The following is a 27,358-nucleotide window of genomic DNA, read 5'->3' on the forward strand; positions in this document are numbered from 1 at the left end:
CCTAGTGAGAGTGGTAAATTTAGTGCGAAATCTTTCTATAAGGAAGTTAAAGAACCTTTATCAATGAATGAAGAAGTGGTAGATTTCCCTTGGAAAAAGTTCTGGAAGAAGAAAGCAATGTCTCCTAAAGTCCAGAACTTTATTTGGAAATTAATCCATGAGGGTTTACCCACTTTTTTTAATATTGGCAAAAGAATGCAACATATAAACCAGATCTGTATTTTATGTAACCAAAACGAAGTAGAAACAAGAGATCACCTGTTTGGGAGTTGTTCGACATTCAGAGATTTGATGGCTAAAGCAAATCTTCAAAACCTACATCAAGATCATATGGAACCGGTTAGTAAACTCAAATATTTACTGTTGCATGAGGAAATGGGAGATAAAAAGTGGTACATCACGACCTATCTGATGTGGGAGTGGTGGAAGATGAGGTGCGATCTCCATTTTCGACATAAACCTCCTGATCTCGAAAGATGTTGGTGGAATATAAGAGAGAACTTAAGGTATGTTCCAGATCTATCTATTTCCGGTTCATCTAACTTCTTTTTACAGGAACAGAGATGGTGCCCTCCACTTCATGGAAGACTCAAAATTAATTTTGACGGTTCTTACAAAGATAATAGAGCATCTTGTGCTTGTTTAGCAAGAAATTCGGAAGGAGAGATTCTCGGCTCCATTGCTAGACAGGTGATTCCGAAATCTCCTTTGTTCAGTGAGATGAAAGGGTTGGAGGCGGCAATGGATTTAGCTGATGAATTAGGGTTAACCTCTTTTATAATAGAGGGTGACGCCCAGGTACTTCTCAGCCTAATCACGACCGTCGATGCGGATGTGCCGTGGAGAATGTTTGATGAAATCAATGGCCTCAAACGAAGAATTGATTTAAGCCGTGTGGACCTGGTGTATTGTAACAGAGCCAATAATAGTGACACACACGTCTTGGCAGCTTCCGTCCACGACCTCTCTTAGTGACACAATATTTCAATTTCATCCTCTGTTGTTAACTCTAGTTATTTTTAGTCCTTGGTTTATCGGGTCTTAAGTTTATTGGACTATTTGTAACTTTATCTGATTTTAATGGATTTAGATTCAAGAAAAAAAAAAAAAAAAAAAAAAAAAAAAAAAATAGTGAGAATGAGACCCCACCTCGTTTACCGTAATTCTTTCGCCTAGGGGGATGTCCAACGCACGTGTTCCCACCGACAACCCGAACTTGACTAGTCATGGTCAAAGCTATTTTTATCCTTACCCATTAAGTAATACAGTACTATGTAAAATAGACAGCATATGACGTGAATACCCCTTATTCTCCAATCTTCTTAGCCAGCTGTCGAGGGTATGTTCGTAAAAGATGAAAACATGGCGTGTCTATTCTATCAAGTATATGACTTTTACAAGTACTAGTATAAAAGATGAAAAGTGGAGTATTTTTCAGCAGAAATCCTTCTTCTTCTTCTTCTTCTTCTTCTTCTTCTTCCTTGTTAAATCAATCAATCAATCAATTATGAACGGTGGCAAACCAGTAGAAACTTCACCTTCTTCTTCTTCTTCTTTAACAGGAGGAGGAGGAGGAGGAGGAGGAGGAGCACCATCATCATCAGTACCACCAGTTACAACAGATGAGAAATGGGGAACTTATGTGATGGGACATCCGGCTGCACCTTCTTCACACCCAGACAACCAGAAAGCAGCTTTATGGAGTGCCCAAGATCATCATCAACCTTATGTTCAATATTCCCCTGTCGAAAAACCAAATAAAAGCCCCATGGAATCTGTTGTTGATGTTTTCAACTCTTGGACTAACAAAGCTGAAACCCTAGCCAACAATATCTGGCTAAATTGTAAGTATTACTAGTACTACTTTATTACTCCATCCTTTTAAATACTCTACTATGATCATCTATTGCACCGGGACTAAAAGTCATAAACCTTAGTATTATTTTGGGTAGGTCCAAAAACTGCTAGTATTGTATTGATGATGATTTAAATTAATATGAAATGAAGTTTCTTTTTCAAAAAGAAAAGAATATGTGGACTGTAACTGCCTGTTTTGAGCTTTAAAAACTAAAGAGAGGTGATAACCTCTTTGTTGTTGATAGTGAACCGAGAGATAGAAGAGAGAGAACAGTGAACCGAGAGAGAGGAAGATGGAGGGAGAAGATGAGTTTGAATATTTCAATATTCTCTCTTATCATTTCATGTGGAGATGATACAAGTATTTATAGTAATACAAGAAACCCTAAGTATTGTTAACAAAATATACATAAAATCTTAACTATACACAACCCATTATTGTTCCCATTTGACCAAGTCTTGTGTGGGTCTCGGCTGATGGGTGGACTATGGATCGGGTGATCCTAATACTCCCCCTCAAGTAGGAGCGTGCAAGGATGTAACGCCCAACTTGCCAACGATCTTCTTCAAAGAATCTGCACCAAGAGGTTTGGTAAATATGTCCGCAAGTTGATCTTCTGAAGGTGTGAATCTTGGTGCAATGGTGTTGTCTTTAATCTTCTCACGAACTAGATGGCAGTCTATTTCAATATGCTTCGTACGTTCATGGAAGACCGGATTGTCGGCGATGTGGAGTGCGGCTTTATTGTCACAATGGAAGGTGATCGGAAGAGAGTGATCAATTCCAAAATCAAGTAGAAGATATTTGAGCCATTGAAGCTCACAAGATAGTACTGCTAGGGCACGATATTCTGCTTCAGCAGAAGATCTCGAAACCGTCAGTTGTTTCTTAGATTTCCAGGACAAGGGACTGGAGCCCAACATGGTAAAATAACCAGTAGTTGATCTTCGTGTGGAAGGACAACTAGCCCAGTCAGAATCACAATATCCCGTAAGGTGGAGAGAACTGGAGGATGATAAAAAAATACCGTTACCAAGGGAACCTTTGATATAACGGAGTATGCGATGGGCAGCGTCGAGATGTGTAGTCATTGGACGTTGCATGAATTGACTTAAATTATTGTCTGCGAAAGTAATGTCAGGTCGAGTGACAGTTAGATAGAGAAGGCGACCAATAAGGCGACGATAAACAGAAGGGTCTGGAAGTGGATCCCCATCAGTGGGTGTCAGACGAAGTTTCTGTTCCATAGGGAAGGGAGATGGTTTGGAAGCAGTTAAACCAGAATCTTTGAGAATATCTAGTGCGTATTTTCGTTGACATAAAAAAAGTCCATGAGAGGATCTAGAGACCTCAATACCCAAAAAATATTTAAGAGGACCAAGGTCTTTAAGAGAAAAGGTGTGGTCGAGATAACTTTTAAGCTTTGAAATTGCTGAATCATTATTTCCTGTAATAATGATATCATCCACGTATACTAAGACGAAAATAGAGGTGGTGGAAGAGATGAAGGTGAAAAGAGAGTAATCCGATTTGGATTGTTTGAATCCTTTATGAAGGAGAACAGAAGAAAACTTAGAAAACCATTGTCTAGAGGCTTGTTTAAGGCCATATAATGATTTATGTAAACGACAGACAGATGACTCCCCCTGTCGTGAAAACCCAGGGGGTAGTTTCATGAAGACTTCTTCATGTAAATCGCCTTGAAGAAAGGCGTTGTTTACGTCCAGTTGATGAAGGGACCATCCTTTGATGGTAGCGATTGATAATAGGACCTTAACCGTTACTAGTTTAGCAACAGGAGCGAAGGTGTCAGTATAGTCGAGGCCCTCAATTTGAGTGTATCCCTTAGCAACCAAACGAGCCTTATAGCGCTCAATAGAACCGTCGGACTTAAATTTTATTTTATACACCCATTTACAGCCAATGGGTCGTTTTCCTGGAGGTAGTGGGACAATGGACCAAGTTTTATTTGTCTCTAATGCTTTAATTTCATTGGACATTGCCTCACGCCAATGAGGAGATGTCATTGCTTCAGAGAAATTTGAAGGTTCTCGAGAAGAAAGAATGGAAGTCAATAAGGCCTTATGAGGGGCCGAAAAAGAATTGATGGAGAAAGTGTGTTCAAGAGGGTATACGACGGAAGGAGAATTGGAACATACGTAATCACGTAAGCGGTCCGGTTGTTTCCTGGTTCTTTGTGGGCGAGCAATAGCGGTGGTGCCTGTAGAGTCTTTAGGTGGGTCTAAAGGCAACTCGGCTGATGAACTAGGGGAAGACCGAGTGGGTGCCGACAGAGAAGATGGAAACGGGTCATCTGAAGGCGCCCCCGGAAGGACAGTAGGAGGTGTTATAGGCACCTCCTGTAGCGGAAGCATGAGATCAGTTGGCTGCGAAGAAGTAATGGAAGGAGACCGAGTCCTTGCTGACTGAGGAGTGGGAAAGACGAAAGATCCATCGTCGGAAATGGACACGAACGGAATGTGTGGCGGTGGAGAAGGCGAGGTGGTGTTGGCAGGGAATGAAAGGGGAAAGTAATCTTCCCTAAACACTACATCTCGAGAAACAAAAATGGTATACGCGCGTAACACAAACAACCAAAAACGCGCAAATGAGAAAGATCCGGAGGAGAACCTAAAAGACGTTCATGAGGTGATAATCCATGAAGGATAGGAGTCGGAAGTTTATTAATTAAATAAACTGCTGTAAGCACACATTCTCCCCAAAAGGAAAGGGTAGATGGGCTTGAATACGGAGACATCGTGCGACTTCAAGTATATGACGATGTTTCCGTTCTACTACTCCATTTTGTTGAGGAGTGTACGGGCAACTTTTTTGGTGTATGATTCCATGATCAAGTAGCCAAGATTGAAATTTGGAATTCACGAATTCCGAACCATTATCGGAACGAAATTTTTGAACGGTGGTGTGAAATTGTGTATTAACTTAAGTGAAAAAATTAATTAGTACTGTAGTGGTTTCCGATTTGGAATGTAATAAGAATAACCATGTACAACGAGAATAGTCGTCTACTAGGGTAAGAAAATATCGACAACCCGAAGTAGACGGAACCGAAAAAGGTCCCCACAAATCACCATGAACAAGTTCAAAACAATGAGAAGAAGAAGAAGTGCTAGAGGGAAAGGGTAAGCGAGTTTGCTTTGAACGAGGACATACATCGCACGGATTCTTATTATCATTAAAATTCAAAAAATTCATACATGGAACCCTTGAACTAAAATATTTAAAACGAGAAAGGGATGGATGGCCTAGACGCTAATGCCAAACACTAAAAGAAACATTGCTAGAACTAGAATCAACTAAGCTAGAAACTTGAAAAACTTGATTGTCCGTGCGAAGGAAGTAAAAACCGTCAGAGAGATCACCATGTCCAATCGTCACTGTCGTTGTGCGGTCCTGAAAGACACAAAGACCACAATCAAACGTCACGGTACAATGAAGTGAGCGAGATATTTGAGAAACAGAAAGTAAATTAAAGTGAAAGGAAGGTATATGTAATACTTCTGTGAGATAAAACGTATTAGAAAAAAATACGGAACCAATGTGAAGCACTTGAACCCGTGAACCATCGGGTAACTTAACAAAGTAATTGGGAGGTGCTTTAGAATAATTCGAAAATCGAGAAAGGGAAACACAAATGTGTTTCGCTGCTCCTGAATCTATTACCCAAGAAGAAGAAGAAAACGACATACCTGCTAGGTTAATGAATGGAGCCTTGGTGCTTGTAGTGGAGGTGCCTCCAGTCTGTTTTTGCTGGTCCAACATAGTAAGGAGGGATTGGTACTGGTCTGGGGTAAGTGAAGTCGCTAAAGGCACCTGCTGGAGATTAGTTTCATTTGAAACTGAAGCAGCCACATTCTCGGGTTTCGATCGCGATCGTGTACGAGGACCTTGCTGATTCGGGTAGCCATGTAATTGATAACACGTGGACACGTGGTGTCCATGTTGTTTGCAATGATCACAGTAGGGTCTTGCTCGTTTAGGTCTCGGCTTCTCAAGTTTGTCAAACCGAGAAGAATGACCATCATGGTGACTAACCGCGAGGGCAGCAACTTCATTGCTCACGGGAAGAGGAGCAGAAATGTTTTGTTGCACCTCCTCTTGCTTCACGAGTGAGTGGATACGTAAGATCGACGGGAAAGGGTCCATCAAAAGAATCTGGGTACGAATTGCTGAAAAACGATCGTGCAATCCTTGGAGAAACTCCATTGCACGTTCCTGATTTGATCGGTCCAAGATGGACTTCCCGTGACCACATATACATGGTTCGATGACCATGAGAGAGTAAAGCTCATCCTGCAATGTTTTCAAATGAGTAAAATAAGATGAAACATCGGATCCCTCTTGTTTGAGGGAAGAGATAGCCCTTTTCAATTGGAATATCTTCGGAGCATTGGTCTGGAAATAGCGGTCGTGAAGATTTTGCCATATATCGGCTGCATTGTTATCATACAAAATGGATGAGCGGATATCTTCAGAAACGGAATTCATTAACCAACTCGCAACAAGGTCATTGCAGCGATTCCATGAATGGAGTTCAGAAGGAGAGGATGGTTGAGGGATGGTACCATCAACAAATCCAAGTTTGTCCTTTGCTCGTAAAGCCATTTTCATGGCACGAGCCCAAGACGAATAGTTATCTCCGGATAGGAGAGGGGTGACGAGGACAGTGGTTGGAGAGTCCGAATGATGGACATCGAACACCGGTGATGATTGAGTGGAAACGGGTGGTAAAGTAGTACCAGAAGAGGTGTCAGCCGAGGCAGCCATGAGTTAAAAAAATGGAGATTTTGGCTCTTATACCATAAAGAGAGGTGATAACCTCTTTGTTGTTGATAGTGAACCGAGAGATAGAAGAGAGAGAACAGTGAACTGAGAGAGAGGAAGATGGAGGGAGAAGATGAGTTTGAATATTTCAATATTCTCTCTTATCATTTCATGTGGAGATGATACAAGTATTTATAGTAATACAAGAAACCCTAAGTATTGTTAACAAAATATACATAAAATCTTAACTATACACAACCCATTATTGTTCCCATTTGACCAAGTCTTGTGTGGGTCTCGGCTGATGGGTGGACTATGGATCGGGTGATCCTAATAAAAAACATATACATCTCCCCTCAAGGCTATCCAACGGGGAGCCTGAAGTGCATCTAAATCTATCTCTACTAGGACTTCCTTGTTGCGGAGGGTGTGTGTGTCCAACCACTACACCAATAAGGGTGGTGGACTTTAAAAATATATTGAGTATTGGGTATCTAACATAGACCATTTGCCCCTGATAATACTACCAAGGAGGCATCAGGGAAGTTTTTTACATTTTAGCCTTGAACCTGACTTTTTCGTTTTGGACTGATGTTTCTTCTAGACTTGAAAGTTTGTACTCTTTTGGGTGGATTTCTCATTTTGTCTGTTTTTGGGTAATTTTACTACAGTGAGAACAGGGCCATCGGTGTCTGAAGCTGCTTGGGGAAAATTAGGTCTGACTGCTAAAGCAATAACTGGAGGTGGGTTCGAAGCTCTATATAAACAAACATTCAACACATCCCCAAATGAGAAATTGAAGAAAACGTTTGCTTCGTATCTGTCAACCACAACTGGACCTGTTGCTGGAACACTTTACCTGTCAAACATGAATGTTGCCTTCTGTAGTGATCGCCCTCTCTGTTTCACTGCACCCTCTGGTCAACAAACTTGGTCCTATTACAAGGTAACTTAACTACTATGATAAACATACAGTAGTATTATCAGGGAAAACTGACTCCCCCCCACCCAATATTGTAATTAGGAGAATGACATTCTGTTGATGGTTGGGCAGGTAGTGGTGCCTTTGGGGAGGATAAGTGGGATTAACCCAGTTACCATGAGAGAGAATCCGTCGGAGAGGTACATACAGATAAGCACAGTGGATGGACATGAGTTTTGGTTTATGGGGTTTGTGAATTATGACAAAGCTTCTCACCATCTCTCTGATACACTATCAGAGTTTGTAGCACATCAAGTGGCAATGCAGAATTGAAGGTTCATCGGGGTTCATTGCTGGATGCGTGCATACTCGCTCAAAGTAGAAGCTTCCAATGTCAGTTATCCTGGGATGGTTACTTGCTCCTTTGTCTGATGGTGCCATCTAATTTCCTTTTTTTCCTGTTTTCATGCTCATTATTGTAGATTTGGTTTTCATGTCATTGTTGTAGTTTTGTTTGACTAGTGACATATATATACATATACATGTGCGCGTGTATGTGAGGTTATTTTGAATATGGTTGGCGAATGAGAAAATAAAAACTACTTTTACATTGTTCAATTTAACAGTGGCTAATACAATCGAGAAGGTGTGAGAATACCACTAATCTGTAAACTAAAGGGAAATCACACTTTATCCTTTTCGGGGTCATGGTCAACTATTATTTTATGGTGGCCTACTCCACAACTAATTAATTGAGAGAGACAGAGAGAGTCGGCATTTATGCATCATCAACACAGGAGCAATAAACTGTTCAACCATGACTTTGATAAAGATGAATACTTCCCACAGCAAACATTAAGAGAAAAAAGACCTAACTTTTTTGCTTGAGATATTCCATTTCAATCTATTTCAGTCCGAAAACTCCTTCATCTTCAACCATGAACAGGAAACCTTCAGACACACCTGCACAATCATCATCATCGTCGTCGACTTCTCCAACAGAAAACAAGGATCAACCTTATGTTTTCTACTCCCCTTTTGTCGAGCCAAAGAAAAGCTACATGGAATCTGCTGTCAGCACTTACAACTCCTTGTATACCCAAGCTGGAACCTTTGGTCACAACATCTTGCAAAATTGTACTAACTAGTTTCTTCCCCAATTTCATATATTTCATGTTCTGAAGAAAATTATTGATTGGAATTTGTTTTCGCAGTGAAAACAGGCCCATCTGTGGCTCAGGCAGCCTTGGGAAAACTAGGTTCCACAGCGAAAGCAGTAGCAGGAGTTGGCGATGAAGGCCGATACAAGCAAACATTTAACACACCACTTAATGAGGAGCTAAAGAAGACATTTGCTTCTTCTTTGTACTCCAAAAATGGCTCCATACCTGGAACTCTTTACTTGTCAAATATGAACGTTGCTTTCTGTAGTACGAACCTTGTTCAGGCCCCTAATCAACAAACGTGGTCCTACTACAAGGTAACTACTAGCTAATTAAAATTTGATCTTACTTGAATCACCCAAGAGAACACTAGTGTTTAACTGTCTACGTTTATTAATTACCAGTCTGTGATGAAATGACATTGGTGTTTACAGGTAGTGGTACCATTAGGAAGGATAAGCAGCTTGAAACCAGGGCGAAAGACAGAACAACCGAAAGAGAAGTGCATCCAAGTAATGACAGTGGATGAACACGAGTTTTGGTTCATGGGGTTTGCAGATTACGAGTTTATGATCATGTCCAAAAAGCTTCTCAACATCTCTTAAGAGTCTAACATCAAGTGGCAATAGAGTACTGTTCACAAGTTAATTTACTTCTTCTTTTGAGAATGAAACACCACTCCATTTGTTTGTTTTTAGGCTTGGTTTCATGCTTCTTGTTGTAGATTTCTATCTTTTGGTAGTAAAACTGAGACACATAATGTATATTTGAGTCTTGTTTGTACGTCTATGCTGGGGATTGAAGAAACCACGAGGGTTACTCTCGCGAAAGATGCCAAAATGAAATGCCTTCTCGTTGGGAAATATTATCCTCTTTTTCTTCTTGAAGGTGGTTTTTACTTTTTTCTTATTCAGCGCTACAGAAACAAAGTTATGGTTGACAATAAAAACTCGGGCCATTGATGCGTATAACCAAAAACAAGGGAAGGTGATTCGGGTTTCCTATAGACAACTTGAGTGAATTTTGATTCTTTAATTTATCACATGGACACAATTTTTTTTTTTTTTTTTGTTGAACTATGGACACCATTTATTTATTTATCAAAATAGATCTTTCTCTCATTATTTATGCATTTTAATGTCTTGACTCACCTACCAAGTCCTAGTCGTCGGTATTTTTGTAACATTAGTTTATTTTCTCAACCGCGTTGGCGTCACGATTGAGCCATTGGTCCAAAAAGGGGACCAAAATGAAAATCCCACCCAAAGTTGCCTAAAAATGAAAGGGAGGTCCAATGTGTCAGTTTGGGGGTCAAAATTACGTAAAGGTCCCTTAGAAAATAAAGTATTTACCGTTCATGCCATCGAAAATTACAAAATTGCCATTGAAAATTACAAAATTGCCATCGAAATTTCTCGGGAAACGATTTTTTTTCTGAAAAATAATCTGACAACCCGTCCATCAGAATGTGTACTGTTCAGAAATTTACGGAACTGCCACCAAAAAATTACCAGGAAACGAAATTTTTTTCGGGAAATTATTTTATTTACTGGAATTTTTTTTCTGTACTAGACATTTTTGCTGGGCGGGAATTTGAAATTTCGTAAAAAAATTTGAAAATTTGGGCGAGAATTTGAAATTTCGTTTGAAAAATTCAAAACTTCGAAAAAAAGATTTTGTGACCAAGAAATTATTTTATTTACTGGAAATTTTTTTCTGTACTAGACACTTTTGCTAGGCGGGAATTGAAAATTTGGCCGGGAATTTGAAATTTCGTTTGAAAATTTCGAAAATTTCGTTTGAAAATTTCGAAAATTTCGTTTGAAAATTTCAAAAAAATTTGAAAATTGGAATTTTTTGTGTACGGGAAATTATTTTATTTACCGGGAAGAGATGGTTTGCTGGGCGGGAATTTGAAATTTCGTTTGAAAATTTCAAATTTTCAAAAAATTTTGAAACTTTGAATTTTTCGTGTACTGGTAAATTATTTTATTTACCAGACATTTTTTTTTTCAGGAAAACGTCAGCATGTCCCGTCCAAGGGCAAGAGGGGACCTTCATAAAAAAAAAAAAGGGCAAGAGGGGAATTAAAAAAAAACTGACATTTGGACCTGCAACTAATTTTTGGGCAAGAGTGGATTTTTTTTGGGTTTACCTCCCAGATTTTGGACTGTTGACTCAAAAATCCAATTTTAATTGAGTATTGGTTCCTTTATAGACTCCCAAGTCTTTACCCGAAGAAAAAATAAAATAAATATAGACCCAAAGTCTTTGCCATTTTCTATTTTATTACTACTAGAGTTCCATGGGTCCATGGCTTATATAAGATGAACTTTTCCCACACCAAATGGACTAATTTTTTTCCTTGTGTCAATCATGGAAGACAACTCCTCCTCCACTTTGTTGTACAGGCAAGCAGAAAGGATTGGTAATAATATCTTTCAAACTGGTAAGTTTTTTCTTTCCCAATCCTAACAGTTGTTAATGTAAAATTGTAAAATGATCATCTTGGAGAAAGAAAATGTGCAGGGGTCTCGACCGGGTGGAAAGTCATGTCGAGGGCAAAAGCATTGGCAGGAATAGGGGATGAAGGTCGGTACAGGAAGATATTCAATAGACCCATAGATGAGGAACTAAAGAAGGCAGTTGTATGTGATTTTTTGGCGAAAACATCCATCCGTCCCATTTCTGGAACGCTTTACTTGTCAAATAAGAATGTCGCCTTCGCTAGTAATGGTTACGTTTACCCATCCGGCCGTGGACCAACCAGCTCCTCCTACCAAAAGGTAAACTACTAGTTAACTAGGCTTAAAATTTGTTTGTTTGTTTGGTTAATTAGAAACTAATTAATGACCATATGTTATTAACTTGGGGCAGGAATTGTTGGTGCCTTTGGGGGACATCAGCCATGTGGACACAAGGGAAAAACATCATATGAAGATAAGAACAGTTGATGGACATGAGTATCACTTCATGGGGTTTAAAATGGATGAGTTTATAATGGTGGCCAAGTATCTTCTACCCATTTCTCAGTAGATTGTGTCACATTGAAATGCAATGTTTTCATGTTTGTTGATGTTGTAGATCTGTTTTACACAGTATAAGAGAGGAAAAATAATATAGGTATGAAAAATAAAGATGCATCAAAGAAGTATAACATCAAAGAAGTATAAGAAATCAAACAAAAAAAATAAAGATAAAACTAGAGTTTCGCTAATATTCAAACTTTGAAAAAACCTCGTCTTTTAGTGATTCCACATCAGCTGAGCATTAAAATGCACAAAAAACTGGGAACTCTAACATCTCCCATATAAAGATAAGATTGTACTTTTAAATACAAAAAACAAGAGTTTCGCTAATATTCAATGAAAAAATGGGGATATCGCTAAATTGTCCATGTATGATGTACAGTTGATGAATGATATTTGAAGGTAGAATATGAGTTTAAGAGAGAGAGAGAGAGGTGGTGGTGGTGGTGGGTCAAGTGGGCGGGGTTCATGTATGTATGTATGGTCCACCTCCACCAGTCCACCATATGGAGGATTGGAGGAGGAGGCAGTGAAACCTTACTTTCTTGGTTGGCAGAAGGAATCCAACCAGAGTGAGCAGGGGGGCTACACGGACAAGTCCTCCTCCCCCAGTCCCCCTATAATCAATCAACACACTTTTTTTTTTTTTTTTTTTTCTCACTCATGTCTGTAAACAGACAGAGTGAGATATCCGAATCTTTTAGGTTGGTAGCACGACAAACCTATCTGTGCTTTTAAGCTTCCCCAAACAAACAATGAAAATATAAAGCTGCTGCTCATTTCAATATTCGTTTCTTTTTCAATAAGTACTTGCTGGAGTAGTAGTACTAGTAGTATTTCTGGTCTCTATTAAATTTTCAAATCTAGTGGCCAAATTGATTCGTTTTATTAGTGACTACTAAAATCAATAGTATTTTGTTGTAACAAATCAATCAAACAAAACAACCTAGACAGGTTGACCCTCATCACTAGATCTATTTGATTATGAGGAGTTGTTGCCTGGTTCTAATATTGATTCAACACTAGCCTGCCACTAGTATTACTTATTATTGATCATGGAAAAGGTTGACTTTTTTAAAAAAAACCCTTTCAACAAAAAAAAAAAAAAAAAAAAAAAGAACCAGAAAAACTTATGAAAGATAAGAAAATTGGGAGAAATCTTGTGTTTTATTGAAGAGTAAAACTGGCTATTATATAGCCTTACAGAATAAGCTGAAGACTAGAAATAACAACCCACGACTAACAAATCCTAATAATGTGGCATGACCAAATCAAATAAGCAACTATCCCTAAACAATAGGGATATTTTGACTGAGTGGTAACTGACCACTAAAACAAACTAACATCTAGACTACCTAAACTTCACAATTCCTCCCTTAAACTGAATACTACAAGCATTCAGTTTACGGTAATGCTACTGTGCCCAGCTGCAGGGACGAAACCAGGATTAAAGATATAGGGGGGCCAATGTAATACGAACTCGGTTATTTTATTTGACAATCTATTTACATTTTATATTTGTATTTCGCCTATAAAAAATGATCTTTACATATATAATCTAAAATAAGTTAGTACCTTTTAACTATGATTTTTTTTAACATCATTTTGCTTTCATTACTGAGAACGTCTTCTAAATGAAGATTTTTGAGACAAAATAGACAAATTGTTCGTAAATGAGTAACAATTTGCTTTTATTGTTCAGTCCATGTGAATGGTTGGTCTCTAGGTTTTCAAAAAAAAAAAAATGGTAATGTTTATTAAATTCAAGTTCCCTACTAAAAATATTTAACAAGGCTAACTAATATCATTTATTTAAATTTGTAAGAGAATTTCTTTTTTTGGTTGAGAAATTGGTAAGAGAACTTGGATGGTATATATTCCAAACACTCTTAGAAAAGTTAAAACAAACACATATTGCAAAAAAAAGAAAAGAAAAATTGCCGTCCCTAGGATTGAACCTAGGTCAGGAAGGTGATAAACAAGTAGTTCTACCAACGAGCCAATTACACTTTGCTGTTGTAACTTGCGTATTACTCGAACTAATACCGTAACCACTGTGACTTGAGGTTACAATGTGAACCACTACGGCTAGGTCGAGGGGGGCCATGGCCCCCTTTGGCCTAGCTGTAGTTCCGTCCCTGCCCAGCTGGGTGACCAGTAAATTGCCCAGTCCAGTCACCCTGCTGACGTGGCACAGTAGTTGAATTTGTTGACCAGGATTATTTTTTTAAAAAAAAATTTTCAAAACCCCCCCAAATTAAAAAACAGACTCGGCTGCCTCTCATCTCTCCCTCCCTCTCGTCTCCTCCTCCCTCTCGTCTCCCTCTCAATCTCTAAACAAATTCAAACCCTAACATCAAAAACTCACTCATCTCTCCTATCTCTCTCTCTATTTTGAATTTTCTTACACAAACTTTGATGTATTGTTCTCAACTCAAATTCAAAATAAAAACCCTAGATGACAACTTCTGACTTTGAACCTCAAAATCAAAGGGAATCTCTATTATTTGGAGGTGAATCTCATAGATATTTATCGGATTTTGAAGATGAAAGGTTTTCAAATGGTGGAAGTGAATATGAAAAAGATTTTTCGAATTTGGGTTGTGAAACTCAAACACCTAACTCTGAATTTGAAGGTCAGTAAGCATCATTATTTTTCTTATTCATCCTTTACTTTTTAGATTGATATATATATAAAGATTTTATTTGACTTGGTTTGTTCATAACTTATTTAGGGGTTGTTCATAACAAATTGATACATAAAGATTCAGGTTTTGATCATACCATTTATGATCTTAATTGATACATAAAGATTGGGGGTTTGTTCATAACTTATTTAGGGTTTGTTCAAAACTAGTTATGTTGCTGCCATGAGTTTATTTTGTATAATTTCTCTGATTTTCGCAAGGTTATTCAAGTATTTTATTGTTTATAGTACAAATTTATTGAATAATACTTGGTTAAAAAAACATGTTGATATTCTTTTAGGCTTGAGTTCCCTGTGCTTCATAACTTGAACAGCAGCATGCACTTGTATTTGACCTCCCGCCGATATTACATACAATGTGCGAGTTCTTACAAACCTCTAGTTCATAACTTGAACAGCAACGTTTTAGCCAATTTTTCTATCTAATTTGGTTACCTATTTGACAGTTTCCTATTAGTGGAGTTATTTGCTTATATATTGTCTTCTAGGGTGTTTAGATCCTGGATGTCCGCATCAAATGTAAGATGCGATGTTCATAAGAAGATTGTGTAGCTATTACATTTCATTGAAGAAAAAAACATATTCTGCCTTTGATTTCCTAGGAACTTTTCTATAGTTAAAGTTGTTTAGGTTCCAACTGTTACCTGTAGGATTACTACTAAAGTGTAGGGTAGTCTTTTTTTCGAAATAGTTACTAATTTTTCTATTTTGTTCGAGTCGTTTATTCACTTTTGATGAAAATGTTTGATACTTATAAATCTGTAATATGTTACACTTTTGTAGGTTATGGAGAGATGACCTTATCCGCAGATACCCTGCTTTCGTGGAGCTGGCGACATGGAAATTAGGACGTCTAGAACAGTTAGAAATCCAGGGCGAAAGTACTACAAGTGTCCAGTAGGTACCGAAAGAGCCTAGAAGATGGGAAGAACATGTTGAAGAAGCTCATGGCGATATCTGCCCGTGATCTTAGTAATGGCGGGAGTCATAAAATTTCTCTCGCTCTTATCATTGACGGTACTAGCCTTGTCTACATTCTCGAGTCTGAGTTGGAAGAAGAGGTAAATCTTTATAAACTTTCGAATCGTAATTCTTTGACTTCAATTTTTTCCCGCTTAAGTCTGATCCGAATTTGCTGTTCGTTTGATACTGCAGCTGTTCCAGTTAGCCACAGAATGTACAGTAGTCCTGTGTTGCCGGGTGGCTCCATTAAAACTGGCTATCAGTCAATATGTATTTCCGTCTGATATTCAAACCGCCAGAGAAGCTGAAAAGTATAACCGTCAAAGAGAATCTACACAAGTAGAAGTAGAAATGAATCAAATCTCTGACCCTCCACGATAGAAGAAGATAAAGTGTTTTTGTTCCTTTACAAGTTTGAAAAATTCTTTTGTTCTTTGTTAGATAATGTGTGTATAAAAATTCTTTTGTTCTTTGAAGATAAAGTCTTTTATTCTTTTGTTGTAAATTCAATGATAATCAACAATATTTATACCATTTGGAAGCAGAGATACAGAACTGTTGCATGGTTATGTATTAGATATTACAATTTCTCTCCGCTATTCTTTGTTCTCATTTCAAGGAACCTTCAACTCGGAAAAAGTTATGGAGTTTATGAAAAGAGTAATGGGTTTTTTCGCTGCTCAAATAAATCTAAGTTACTCTGGAAATCATGAACACTAGAAACAAATTCGGGTGAACATTCTTATGTGATGCTTAATATATTGAAATAGGTTGTGATGCTTAATATATTGAAATATCCAGTTCTTATGTGTATGAGTGAACATTCTATTTCACCTAAACCTGAGTCATTTGTTGTTCCAATTCCTGATTAGAACTTTCGGTACCGAAAGCGAATAAAATACGACTGCATAAACATCAGGCATCAGCCCAACTGCGACATGCTTTGGTATCACAACCAAGTATATAGCACGATCCTTCTCCTTCCAATTCTCAGCTGGATTAGAAGCAAATGCAGCCAACATATTTTTTATCTGCTCAACCATGGAAGTAACCTCGGTTTTGTAATTCAAATGCAGCCAACATATTTCAACATGATCCATATCAAATAGCTCCAAAATAATTGATAAACACATTGATAAACACATTCAAGCTTTGACAATTGATAAACACATTGATAAACACATTGATCGAATCATTGAAATGCTCAAGACAATTGATAAACACATTCAAGCTTTGACAAAATTCGACGGATACAGATCTATTTTCAACACAAATCAATCTCAAAATGCCAAGTTTTAAAGATAAGTAATTGATGTATAAAAGATATAACTAAATAACTTCTGTTCAGCTAAATAACTTCTGTTCAGCTTTGACAAAATTCGTTTTCCTCTTTCTTTCAGTTATAGACCCCCATGAATAACTTAGTCCTGCATTAGTATATGAAAGAACTAAGAAATTTTGTAACAAGTTCAAATAATACAAGTTGAAATGAAAGTGAAAGAGTGAGGAAGTTTACGTAGTCCTCAAGTTTCTGTGATATTTTTTCATCTCCTTGACTCATCTTGCTTCGAAGATTCACCTGGCACATAGAAAATCATAGACTTAGTTTCATAAACAAAAAAAATTGTCCAAGTTCAAATATACTAAGACAATCACAAACAACAACTTACAAATATTCTTGTCCACCGGATCATTGGGTATTTGGGAGTGTGTCGCCCTTTGCTGTTTTCCTACTCGTCCTCTTTATCGGTTTTAATCTTTTTTCTCGTGGACGTCCTTTGCGAGTAGTAACTACTGGATCATGGATATTAATGTTTCCGTTACTTTCTTCAAATGGCTCATCTATCTTCTCATTCACACTTGAAGCAATTGGTCGACTCGTCTTATACATCTCCAACGCATTATCAACCCATTCCGAAAGACTCAAGAAATGGTCTTCATGCTCAGAAGCAAAGTCTGCAAGTTCATTAAGTTTGCGACACAATATATTGTATCGCAATTCCTCTACAGTCCCCTTTTGACCATCCACTTCAATCACCATCTTTGTGTGAGACCTATGTACATCTTTTCTCCATCGTCTAACAATATAAATTTCGGGTAATAAAGAGATTCGGTTTTGTTGTAACACTAGAAGGGCATGCCTACATACTATCCCCTTGAACTCGAACAAATGACAAGAACACCGAACTTCAGCAGTAGGTTTCATGAAGAGCACAATAAATGTCACATTCTTTGAATAACCGCCCACCGAAATTTCCTCTCCTATCTTATGCTCTACCCCTATGTGCGTCTCACGGGTTGAAATCGAATAACAATATAACTTTCCAGTAATCTCTGACTGAAACTCTTGAAATTTTGCTATAGTATATACATTTTGAATTTGTTTCTCCATTGGTAATGTAGTCAAACATGGAACCATTTGCGAGAAAGACTTGAAGTCAGCAAATTTCTCATTTTCAATTTTTTTCTTGGAAGCATAAACACATTGTTCCACAAATTGTTTTAGTGTCGTCTTTGAGTTTAGATAGCCATCAAAAAAAGCATTAATTCCCTCACTTCTCTGAGTGCTAGACATACCTGCCCAAAAATATGGTTTCACAAAGCACGGAACCCATCTTCGTCTCTCTCCGTATAATCCTTGTAGCCATTCATTATTATGCAACTGAAAGGTATTGATCATCTCATACCATTTTTGCTCAAACTCTTCTACTATTTGGATGTCAAATACCAATCTTTTTAAAGTTGTAGTTATTGCCTCGTAATTGGTGTAACTACCAAACTTGTTAGGCAATTTTTTCATTATATGCCACAGACACCATCTATGTCTAGTATTGGGAAATACTTTCTCAATTGCGAGTTTCATAGCTGCATCCTGATCAGTAATGATACCTTTAGGGGCAACATTATCCATACACTCAAGCCAAGCGGTAAAGAGCCAAACAAATGATTCAGTATCTTCTTTTGTGATTAAGCCAAAACCAAAAAGGATCGATTGCCCATGGTGATTAACCCCTACAAATGGCGCAAATGGCATCTCATATCTATTTGTCTTGTAGGTGGTGTCAAATGTGATAACATCACCAAATTCCTTATATGCTTCTCTACTTCGCCCATCCGTCCAAAACACATTTTTTAGCCGACCATCTTCATCCAAATCAGTTTGGAAGAAGAACCCATTTCTTTGTTCAACCATTTTTAAGAAAAAATTATTTAATGATTCTGCATCACCTTTACCAAATCGTTCCCTTCTTTTTTCATCTAAATAATTTCGAACATCTTTTTCTGTAAATGGGACATTATCGTACCCACCAGCTTCAACAACGAGTCGATGAAAATTTTTATTCGCTGTGATGCCTGCTTTATCACACAACTCAAGTTGTCTTTTCACTGGATTACTAATAGTTCTATTACATTTGAAGTACCGAGATGATGTAGGAGTAATGTCGTGGTTGTGGTCTAGCTGAACTTTTGAAATCTTCCAAAATCCGTTTAATTCAAATTTTGCACATATCTTAACTTGACAACCTAATCGACAACTTGGCCTAGGATTCAATGACTTGGTAGTCTTAGCATTTTTGCTGCCTTCTCTACAACACGAAATTGTTATATAAGTGGCATGCCCATCGAGGTTTTTCACTTTTGATCTCTTCTTAATTGAAAATCCTTTTATCTTAGCATATTTTTTGAAAAACTCGAACACCTCATCTTCAGTACTGAATTTCATTCCAATTTCAGGTGGAACTATTGGTTCTTTGTCTGTGGCTTGTTCAACATGTTGATCAGTGTGAAACTCTTCTTCAACTACAGTAATTTATTATTAAATCAAGTCAAATAAAATCTTAAACAAAATAACTATAACATATATATATTTATATATATATATATATATATCAATCTAAAAAGTAAGGGATGAATAAGAAAAATAATGATGCTTACTGACCTTCAAATTCAGAGTTAGGTGTTTGAGTTTCACAACCTAAATTCGAAAAATCTTTTTCATATTCACTTCCACCATTTGAAAACCTTTCATCTTCAAAATCCGATAAATATCTATGAGATTCACCTCCAAATAATAGAGATTCCCTTTGATTTTGAGGTTCAAAGTCAGAAGTTGTCATCTAGGGTTTTTTATTTTGAATTTGAGTTGAGAACAATACATCAAAGTTTGTGTAAGAAAATTCAAAATAGAGAGAGAGATAAGAGAGATGAGTAAGTTTTTGATGTTAGGGTTTGAATTTGTTTAGAGATTGAGAGGGAGACGAGAGGGAGGAGGAGACGAGAGGGAGGGAGAGATGAGAGGCAGCCGAGTCTGTTTTTCAATTTGGGGGGGTTTTGGAAATTTTTTTTTTTTAAAATAATCCTGGCCGTTCAATCTTGAACGGCCAAGATCTAGGTCAACAAATTCAACTACTGTGCCACGTCAGCAGGGTGACTGGACTGGGCAATTTACTGGTCACCCAGCTGGGCACAGTAGCATTACCGTTCAGTTTATATCCATCTCAGAACAGACTCCCAACAACCCTCTCAGCTTCAAGAAAACATCCAACTTCAGTGGTTTAGTCATCATATCAGCCAACTGTTCCTGTGTGCCACAATGCACCAATTCCATAGTACCAACCTTTGTAAGCTCCCAAAGGAAATGGAAACGCACATCTATGTGCTTACTACGACCATGCATTACTGGGTTCTTTGAAAGTTTGATTGCAAAGCTACTATCACAACGAATAATAGTTGGCTTGTCTTGATTCTGACCCAGCTTCTCCAACACCCTTTTTAGCCATATTGCTTGGCATGCACACGAAGCTGCAGCGATAAATTCTGCTTCTGTGGAAGATAAACTTACTATTGGTTGTTTTTTTGATGACCATGATACTTCCCCAGAACTCAGTAAAAACACATAACCCGAAGTACTCTTTCTTTCATCCAAATCGCCTGCATAGTCACTGTCAGTGTAAGTAACAAATTCCTCATCTCCTCCCTTCCTATAAAAAAATTCCAAACCCAGTTGTTCCCTTCAAGTATCTCAGTACCCTTTTTGCTGCCTGCAAATGAAGCTCAGTAGGATTCTCCATACCTACTAATAAGACTCACCACAAACATCATGTCTGGTCGAGTAGCTGTGAGATACATGAGACTACCCACAACTTGTTTATAGTAAGTTTTGTCGACCTTTATTCCACCTTCATCTCTGACTAGCTTACAACCAGGGACAATAGGATTAAGAACAGAATTACTTCTGTCCATTCCAAACCGTTTCAGCACCTCCAATGCATACTTCTTCTGACCGATAAAAACACCATCCGATCTTTGCAAGACTTCAAGACCAAGGAAGTACTGAAGGAGTTGAAGGAGATGTCCTTCGACCAAGGTGACAATGCGAACAATTTGTCGGATAGGACAATTGATGTGGAAGATCATCAAGTCCGATTGATTTAGGGATCGTAGAGTTGTAGCTAGAGACCAACTACGATCGTCGAATTACGAAGTAATTCGCGGCTAACTTCGATCGGATCCTACAACGGGTTACACATAAGAGTGACAAATTGATCTAGGATATGACTAGTGGGAGTGAGATATAAACATGGGAGTGTCCCATAAACATATCTCATAGGCCTAAAAAGGAATTAGGCAAAGATAGTACAAAAGGGCCAAAAACAGGGTTTTTGGGCCTAGACCGGTTCGGGTACTTCTAGGACTCGGATTGGGCTGAATTTTGGAGGGTTAGTTGCTGATATAATAAACATTATATCTGAAAATTTTCGTGGTGTTTGGGCACCTCCTCCTTAGGGAATTGAGAAAATACCAATAGTTGCTATTTTCGACTATTTCCCTAAATCTTATTCTAAAGGGTGTTTTAGGAAACCTAAAAGGAGGTGGATTCTTATTAGGGTTCTATATAAACACTCTTAGGGCAGAGAATAAGGTGTGGAATTTCTCTCTAAGCTTTCTTACTCTACCACATCAAGTAGAGAGGAGAAAGTGAGCTAATTCCCATTACTATCAATCTAGTCAAAGAAGAAGGTGTTCTTCTTTTCCAACCACCATTGGTGTGCTAGCTATACAACAAGGTGGGAGATCAAATTGATTGCTCGTGTCCCAAGTAGAGGAGCTACACTTGAAGCTCTTGGTCTTCTTCAATCAATTCAACTAGTTCGAGGGAAAAGCGATTAAGGTAATCTACTATCTCCATTAGATTAATTACTAGTTTTGCATGTGATCCTGGGAATACTAGTGTAGACATTAGATGTCATATTTCCGCTATAAACACTAGTAGAAGGGTATAAATCCCTACAGTGGCGTCAGAGCCTCTTGCCATTAACTAGTTTTTGCTAAGAATCGAACTAATTAATATGCTTGATAGTTTGAAAATTGAGTTTATAAAAGTATTTTAAAAGGTATTTTTAACTCATAATTTGATAGGATTCAATAAATTTTCAAATTGAGAATCACATTGATGATTAAAAGTGTTTTAAAAGTCTCAATTTGATTGAATTTCAAACTAATCCATGCTTGATTAAATTGATAGTTATGTTTAAAAAGATTTTAAAACATAAAATTTGATTAATTTTGAATTGGATTCAAAGATTTTTCAAAATTGATTTCAAAATTGTTCTTTGAAAAATTTCAAAAACCTAGATTTTGATCCAAAATTGGTTTGATTAAGAGTTGTTTTTAAGTTTTGGAAACTTTTGAAAAACAAAATTTTGGAATTTTAGAAGTGTTCTAAAAAGAGTAGTTTTGACTTTAGGAAGCTCTCAAAACAAATTTGGAAAAATTTAAAAGTTTCTAAAAGTTTTAAAAAAATTTTAGAAGTGTTCTAAAAGGAATTTCAAAAATTTAAGAAAAGTTTTAAAATTGGAAAATAGCAACTTAGAGTTGCATAAATAAAATTTTTTTTTTTTTCTTTTTGGAAACTAGGGTTTTGAAAAACCCTAGTGTCCGGCCAGGAAGCTTCCTGGCCGGACCAGAAGCTCCTGGATGCGTCCTCTGGACGCGTCCAGAGCAGCTGCTGAGACGCGTCTTGAAGACGCGACCAGCAGCTGCGACAGAAGCTTCTGGACGCGTCTTTGAGACGCGTCCAGAGCAGCTACTAAGGACGCGTCTTGAAGACGCGTCCAGGTCGCGTCTAAGACGCGACCAGCAGTTGCGAAGGAGCTTCCTGGACGCGTCTAGGACGCGTCCAGAGCACTCGACCAGACACGTCTTGGAGACGCGTCTGGGAGGTTCTGGGTGTCTCGGACTAGTCCGAGACACCTAGTGCTGGTCCGGTCCAGTACCAGACACGTCTAGGACGCGTCTGGTACATGGACTAGCGTGCTGGTCCGGTCCAGTACCAGACACGTCTAGGACGCGTCTGGTACATGGACTAGCGTCCTGGCTCCGGCCAGGACGAGACCAGGCCTTGATAGGCCTCGGCCAGGACATGCTGGCCCTATGGGCCGTGCTATGTCCGGACCTTGTCCGAGCTCTTTTTTGGGCTTGGGCCGGGACTTATCTAGGACTTGTCCCGGGCATTTTCGAGGCTTTTCGGACCACGAAAAGGGATCATCATTCGAGTGGGAGTTTTTGCCAAAAATTATTTTCCGATTCCAACCAAATAATTCCAAAATCAATCCGGGCCATCCAATAGCCCAAAACGGATTTCTCTTTAAATTGATTTATGAAATCATTAAGAATCGAACCAATATTTTTTCCGAAATTGACCCGGGCTTTCTCGAGCCCAAAACGGAGTTTTTCTTAAAGATGATTTTAGAAATCATAAAAGATAAAACCGGAAAGCACCACTAGTAGAATTCTTCGAATTTAGACTTAAGGTCCGTAATGTGACATGTGATGTCAACAAAAGTATCTCCCAAGATAATCATGCATATATAATTCTTAGCCTTGATATATTATATGATTGCATGTGATGTGAATGCGGGAAACTAGTATGGCCATAGATTTATTTCTTTATTCTTGTTTTAAGCACGGATGGGTGCATGCTTTGTAATTAATTTTAATTTCAAGTTTATACGATCTGCGAATCGTTAGAGTCTTGTAATTAGAGTTTAGGGTCTATGAGTCCATTGAAGAAACTCGAGGATGAAATCCAAAGGCGAGTGGGAGAAATCAATGGAGGTTCAAAGATGGCGATCTAAGACGAACCAAAAGGCGAAACAAGAAGAAAACCAAGGGTGATTAGATCTTCTAGGTTAGGGGCCATACTAGGATCCATGTCTGCTTGATTTACTTTCTCGCGCGCATTTACTTACTTATTTACGCTTTATGTCGTGGATGTTAGTTAGGCTAAATAGTTCACTATAACAAATGCCAGACTAGCGTAAAAGTCCCCAAAAGTAATCTTGAGTAATCGCCTATCCAGATTAAGACACTCGTTGCGCCCTTGTTCGAGGAAGGTGGGTCGGCCTTCGCAGAGTACCTCCTCTACCTTGGGACAATGCGGGTAGGTCTATAGAAGAGGCCTACACGTCTAAATGGTTCTACTCAACGAGATCAGCAAGAGAGTCTTGGATACTCGAGGCAAAAGGATAGATTAGTCATTCATTAATGAAATCTATTAACCAAGAGTCATAAGGTATGATCAGTGAAGGAATTCACTCACCCGGAACAACGGAGTCAAAGGGTAGGGCCTTCGTCCGCTTTACTTCGAAGAACTGGGGTCTTGGAATCACTTATTCAATCGGGGACGATTTTTATTGAATAATGTGGGAAAACTAATGTTTTTCAAAAACGATAACGAGTTTTAAAACTTTGCCATTTCTTTATGTAGTTTTAAGATGACACAAACGATTTCAACATTGAATCACACCTAAGGGAGGTGCTGATCCACTTCCTAGAATGGAAGAATGAATCCGAGAATAATTCTCAGATTCAAAAGGAAGGTCACTAGAATACCCAATCCCAATGTTGACTCATACAAGAGAAGGTCAAAAGCCATTTGCAAGCAATCGTATAACATTCTCTTTGGAAGAATAATGAATGCTAGCATAACCATTAAGACAAACTGAGGAAGAATTTCCCACAGAAGTCATAAATGGAGAGGTACGAGACCTCCAAGGCAATCTGAAAGTCATCCTAACGGAAGACAACAGAATACATCTATCACCCAATTCAATATTGATTGAACAAAGATAGATAAGACCTTAGATGAGTCACTCAGGTTGTTACAAACAAACTGAGCAGAACATACGGGAATATCCAGTCTAAGAAAGGTTCTTAAGATTTGGTACAAAGAATCTAAGAAATAGATTCAAAAGGGCAAAATGATCAGTCAAGTGAGACAAACATTTGATCAAAGAAAAGCAGCTACCGAGTACATGATCAAGAGTATTTCTCATTACTGTGAATGTTTCTGAACAATGGCTAGACCATTTAAAAGGAAACTACCTTTAGTACCTGGAGGACAAAAGGAATGGAATTATGAATTCCGATTCCGTATCCTTGTTAACAAAGTTAAAAACAAGTATCGTAAAATTCCTTCATCAGGTATTTAAGACCAGATGAGCGGCTCAGTGGGAGCTCAAGGAAATCACATACTTGACTAAAAGAAGTAAAGATCCAAGAGGGAGCAGAAGCAGTAATGCTAGGGATGCTGAAAGGGATCGAAGTCTTCTTTTAGACACTGATCTAGCTTAGAACTTAATAGTGATTATTTTGTTCTTCTAGAAACGTCTGATGTTTTAAACCAGTGATAAAATTAACTGAAGGTTAACATTGATAATGGCTAAAATCAAGAGATTCAAACTCATTAAACTTCAGCATTGTCAATTGGGTCTTAAGGACTAATTGACAAAGTCACCCTTTTCAAAAGGCATAAAGACTAGTAATCTATTAGGACTCATACGGTGTTATGCAGACCTATAAGTTTACTTGCAGAAGCTAACGAGAGAAACTTCAAATACGTACTCTGACAACTTCATGAAGTATGGAAACATACAAATCATAAAGTATAAGTCAGAATGTTTGAAAGGTTCAAACAAAGTACAAACCGAAGTAAAGAATCACTTTGACAAGATAGTGAAAACTTGAGTCAAACACTTGATAACCATCAAAGGAGTTGAGAAACAGTTTCCCAACTCTGCTCCATGGAACACATCCGACGGATGGTGGATTCAGTGGGAGCAATCGAACATTGCTATGCATAATTCGATCAAAGATGGGTTTAAGCCAATCTTCCGAATATTTTGGGACATATTCTATAAACGATTGTTTTCACACTTACCAAAATTCCGTCTAACAGCTAAGCTTGTAAAAGCATTACAAAACTAGCTAATATCTGACGCAATTTCTTTTAAAAGAAATTTGGGCTTCTTCCATAACTAATCAAGAGAACAAAGTGTTTGTTGCTCATGATAGTATTCTTCTAATAATTAGCACACCTAGTAGTCTGGGAGAAAACACTAATTATTAAAAGAATAAGTGGGAGAAAAGTACAAGTCGATTTAATTTGATCATGAGAAAAATCATGGAGGGTCATGAAGAACAATCATGAAACTTGTACAAGACGATTAAAGTCGACCAAGAGCAACAAACTGCGGCTCCTCGGAAAAGGAAAGGTTAAAGACATGATCTTATAAACCCACCGCACAAAAGCGAATGTCATTCGCCGGAGAACTCTCAAAACAAGTGAAAGTGTCTCTAAAGGAATATCTTAAAGTAATTGAGAAAATTCCAAATTGTTGTTCAAAAGCCCTAAAAGGTCAAATCTCAAAGACACAGAAAATAAAGGTTATTTCTGAAGAGATAAAAGACCTGCGCAGAAACGGAAACTGACTCTAGATTTTGGCTAGAACCCAAAATCATCGTGGAATCCATATCTCGTCAAGACATGAAGCTTGATAATTTAAGTCAACAAAAGACCTAAATTGGTTTTCCAAAATAGAAAACTGAGAAGGATGGAAACATTCGTGTTTCCCGAAACGAGGCAAGAAGAATAAAGATTCTTCCAATCAAGTTATGTCCACAAGCATGCTTCAGAAATCTATCGACGGATTAAAAGCACGCAAGAGTTAGAATCTTCGATTCAAAAGGCAATCAGAGAAATTTGATTCCTGGAGAATGAAGAAAATCTTGAATCACGAGTTTCAAGAAGGTAAGGGGGAGTAAACAAACCTTCCGGGTCCGTATGCAGAGTACATACAAAAGATTGAGTACGACATAAGGTGTTGTATAACAATAACGAACTGACTCAATATAGGACCACACACAAAAGGATAAAATGCCATTTTGGGCATCTGAAGATCTATAAGCATAGATCAAAAGGCTGATAGGATTAAAGAGACTCAGTACGCTGAGATGCTTGAGATCCGAAACAGAAAATCTAAGACTCGGAAAGTCTAAAAGAATTTCGACCCAAAAACTCATGACAGAGGGCGTTGCAAAACTCGGAGTCTAAAAGACACCGATGAGCTAGCACGCATGAGAGAGACATTTATGTTCGAAAACATAAAGTCAATCATGTTGGACATGATTAGCATTTAAACATCCGAATTCGGATTGGAAAACCGAAACACTACTTAGTACATCCTAGAAGGCTAAAGGATGAAGTAGTACAAAGTTGAACATGTCATCGTAGCAAACTTCCAGACATGGAAGGAAAGTAGGCTAAAAGTGTTTTAAGCCGGGAACTGTTGCAAATACTACACAAAGAATTAAAAGCCTTAACTCTAGTAAAAGTTACTAGATATTATCAAGGTTGAAGTTAGCAATCTTCAAATTAATTAATAATAAGCAAAGTTTAAAACCGACTACCACGGTAGTCAAACTAAACTGTCACCTAAGACATAGTATGAGATTCATACACAGTCTAAGGCATGAGGTATAATTTTAAACCTCGACAAGTAAAATTGAGTGGGTAAAAGGAGTTTTACGGAAGAGGCTCAGATTTACAACTCTCGTTATCAGAAATAATAAGAATTATTTCACCAGTCG

The 27,358-nt window shown here is 38.0% G+C and overlaps 5 protein-coding genes and 1 long non-coding RNA gene across 6 annotated transcripts; 4 read left to right on the forward strand and 2 right to left on the reverse strand.

The window, feature by feature from the left end:
* Positions 1 to 1,452: 1,452 nt before the first annotated feature.
* Positions 1,453 to 8,183, forward strand: LOC147562797 (GEM-like protein 5). The gene is made up of 3 exons (XM_086672874.1): positions 1,453 to 1,844; positions 7,315 to 7,589; positions 7,698 to 8,183. The coding sequence occupies exons 1-3, from the start codon at positions 1,508 to 1,510 to the stop codon at positions 7,896 to 7,898; spliced, it is 813 nt and encodes a 270-aa protein (XP_086529000.1). The 5' UTR covers positions 1,453 to 1,507; the 3' UTR covers positions 7,899 to 8,183.
* LOC147562798 (uncharacterized) lies at positions 4,971 to 6,809 on the reverse strand. Its single transcript, XM_086672851.1, has 2 exons — positions 5,569 to 6,809; positions 4,971 to 5,272 (listed from the first exon to the last, which is right to left on the reverse strand). Exons 1-2 carry the CDS (start codon positions 6,644 to 6,646, stop codon positions 5,238 to 5,240), a joined length of 1,113 nt encoding a protein of 370 aa, XP_086528977.1. The 5' UTR covers positions 6,647 to 6,809; the 3' UTR covers positions 4,971 to 5,237.
* A 169-nt stretch (positions 8,184 to 8,352) lies between the features above and the next one.
* Positions 8,353 to 9,860, forward strand: LOC147562799 (GEM-like protein 5). The gene is made up of 3 exons (XM_086672862.1): positions 8,353 to 8,702; positions 8,780 to 9,045; positions 9,163 to 9,860. The coding sequence occupies exons 1-3, from the start codon at positions 8,504 to 8,506 to the stop codon at positions 9,331 to 9,333; spliced, it is 636 nt and encodes a 211-aa protein (XP_086528988.1). The 5' UTR covers positions 8,353 to 8,503; the 3' UTR covers positions 9,334 to 9,860.
* A 1,187-nt stretch (positions 9,861 to 11,047) lies between these two features.
* LOC147562800 (GEM-like protein 5) lies at positions 11,048 to 11,843 on the forward strand. The gene is made up of 3 exons (XM_086664681.1): positions 11,048 to 11,177; positions 11,258 to 11,514; positions 11,606 to 11,843. The coding sequence occupies exons 1-3, from the start codon at positions 11,105 to 11,107 to the stop codon at positions 11,762 to 11,764; spliced, it is 489 nt and encodes a 162-aa protein (XP_086520807.1). The 5' UTR covers positions 11,048 to 11,104; the 3' UTR covers positions 11,765 to 11,843.
* Positions 11,844 to 14,029: 2,186 nt separating this feature from the next.
* Positions 14,030 to 15,961, forward strand: LOC147562801 (uncharacterized). Its single transcript, XR_015236053.1, has 3 exons — positions 14,030 to 14,393; positions 15,248 to 15,525; positions 15,620 to 15,961. It is a non-coding gene; the product is annotated as an uncharacterized LOC147562801 (long non-coding RNA).
* A 641-nt stretch (positions 15,962 to 16,602) lies between these two features.
* Positions 16,603 to 19,757, reverse strand: LOC147562802 (protein FAR1-RELATED SEQUENCE 5-like). Its single transcript, XM_086664683.1, has 4 exons — positions 19,368 to 19,757; positions 17,098 to 19,228; positions 16,944 to 17,006; positions 16,603 to 16,854 (listed from the first exon to the last, which is right to left on the reverse strand). Exons 1-2 carry the CDS (start codon positions 19,543 to 19,545, stop codon positions 17,118 to 17,120), a joined length of 2,289 nt encoding a protein of 762 aa, XP_086520809.1. The 5' UTR covers positions 19,546 to 19,757; the 3' UTR covers positions 16,603 to 16,854; positions 16,944 to 17,006; positions 17,098 to 17,117.
* Positions 19,758 to 27,358: the final 7,601 nt, after the last annotated feature.

This window comes from Eschscholzia californica, unplaced genomic scaffold, assembly GCF_041429995.1.
Source record: "Eschscholzia californica isolate CP2 unplaced genomic scaffold, dmEscCali1.0.p SCAF_1, whole genome shotgun sequence".
Classification (NCBI taxonomy): Eukaryota; Viridiplantae; Streptophyta; class Magnoliopsida; order Ranunculales; family Papaveraceae; genus Eschscholzia; species Eschscholzia californica.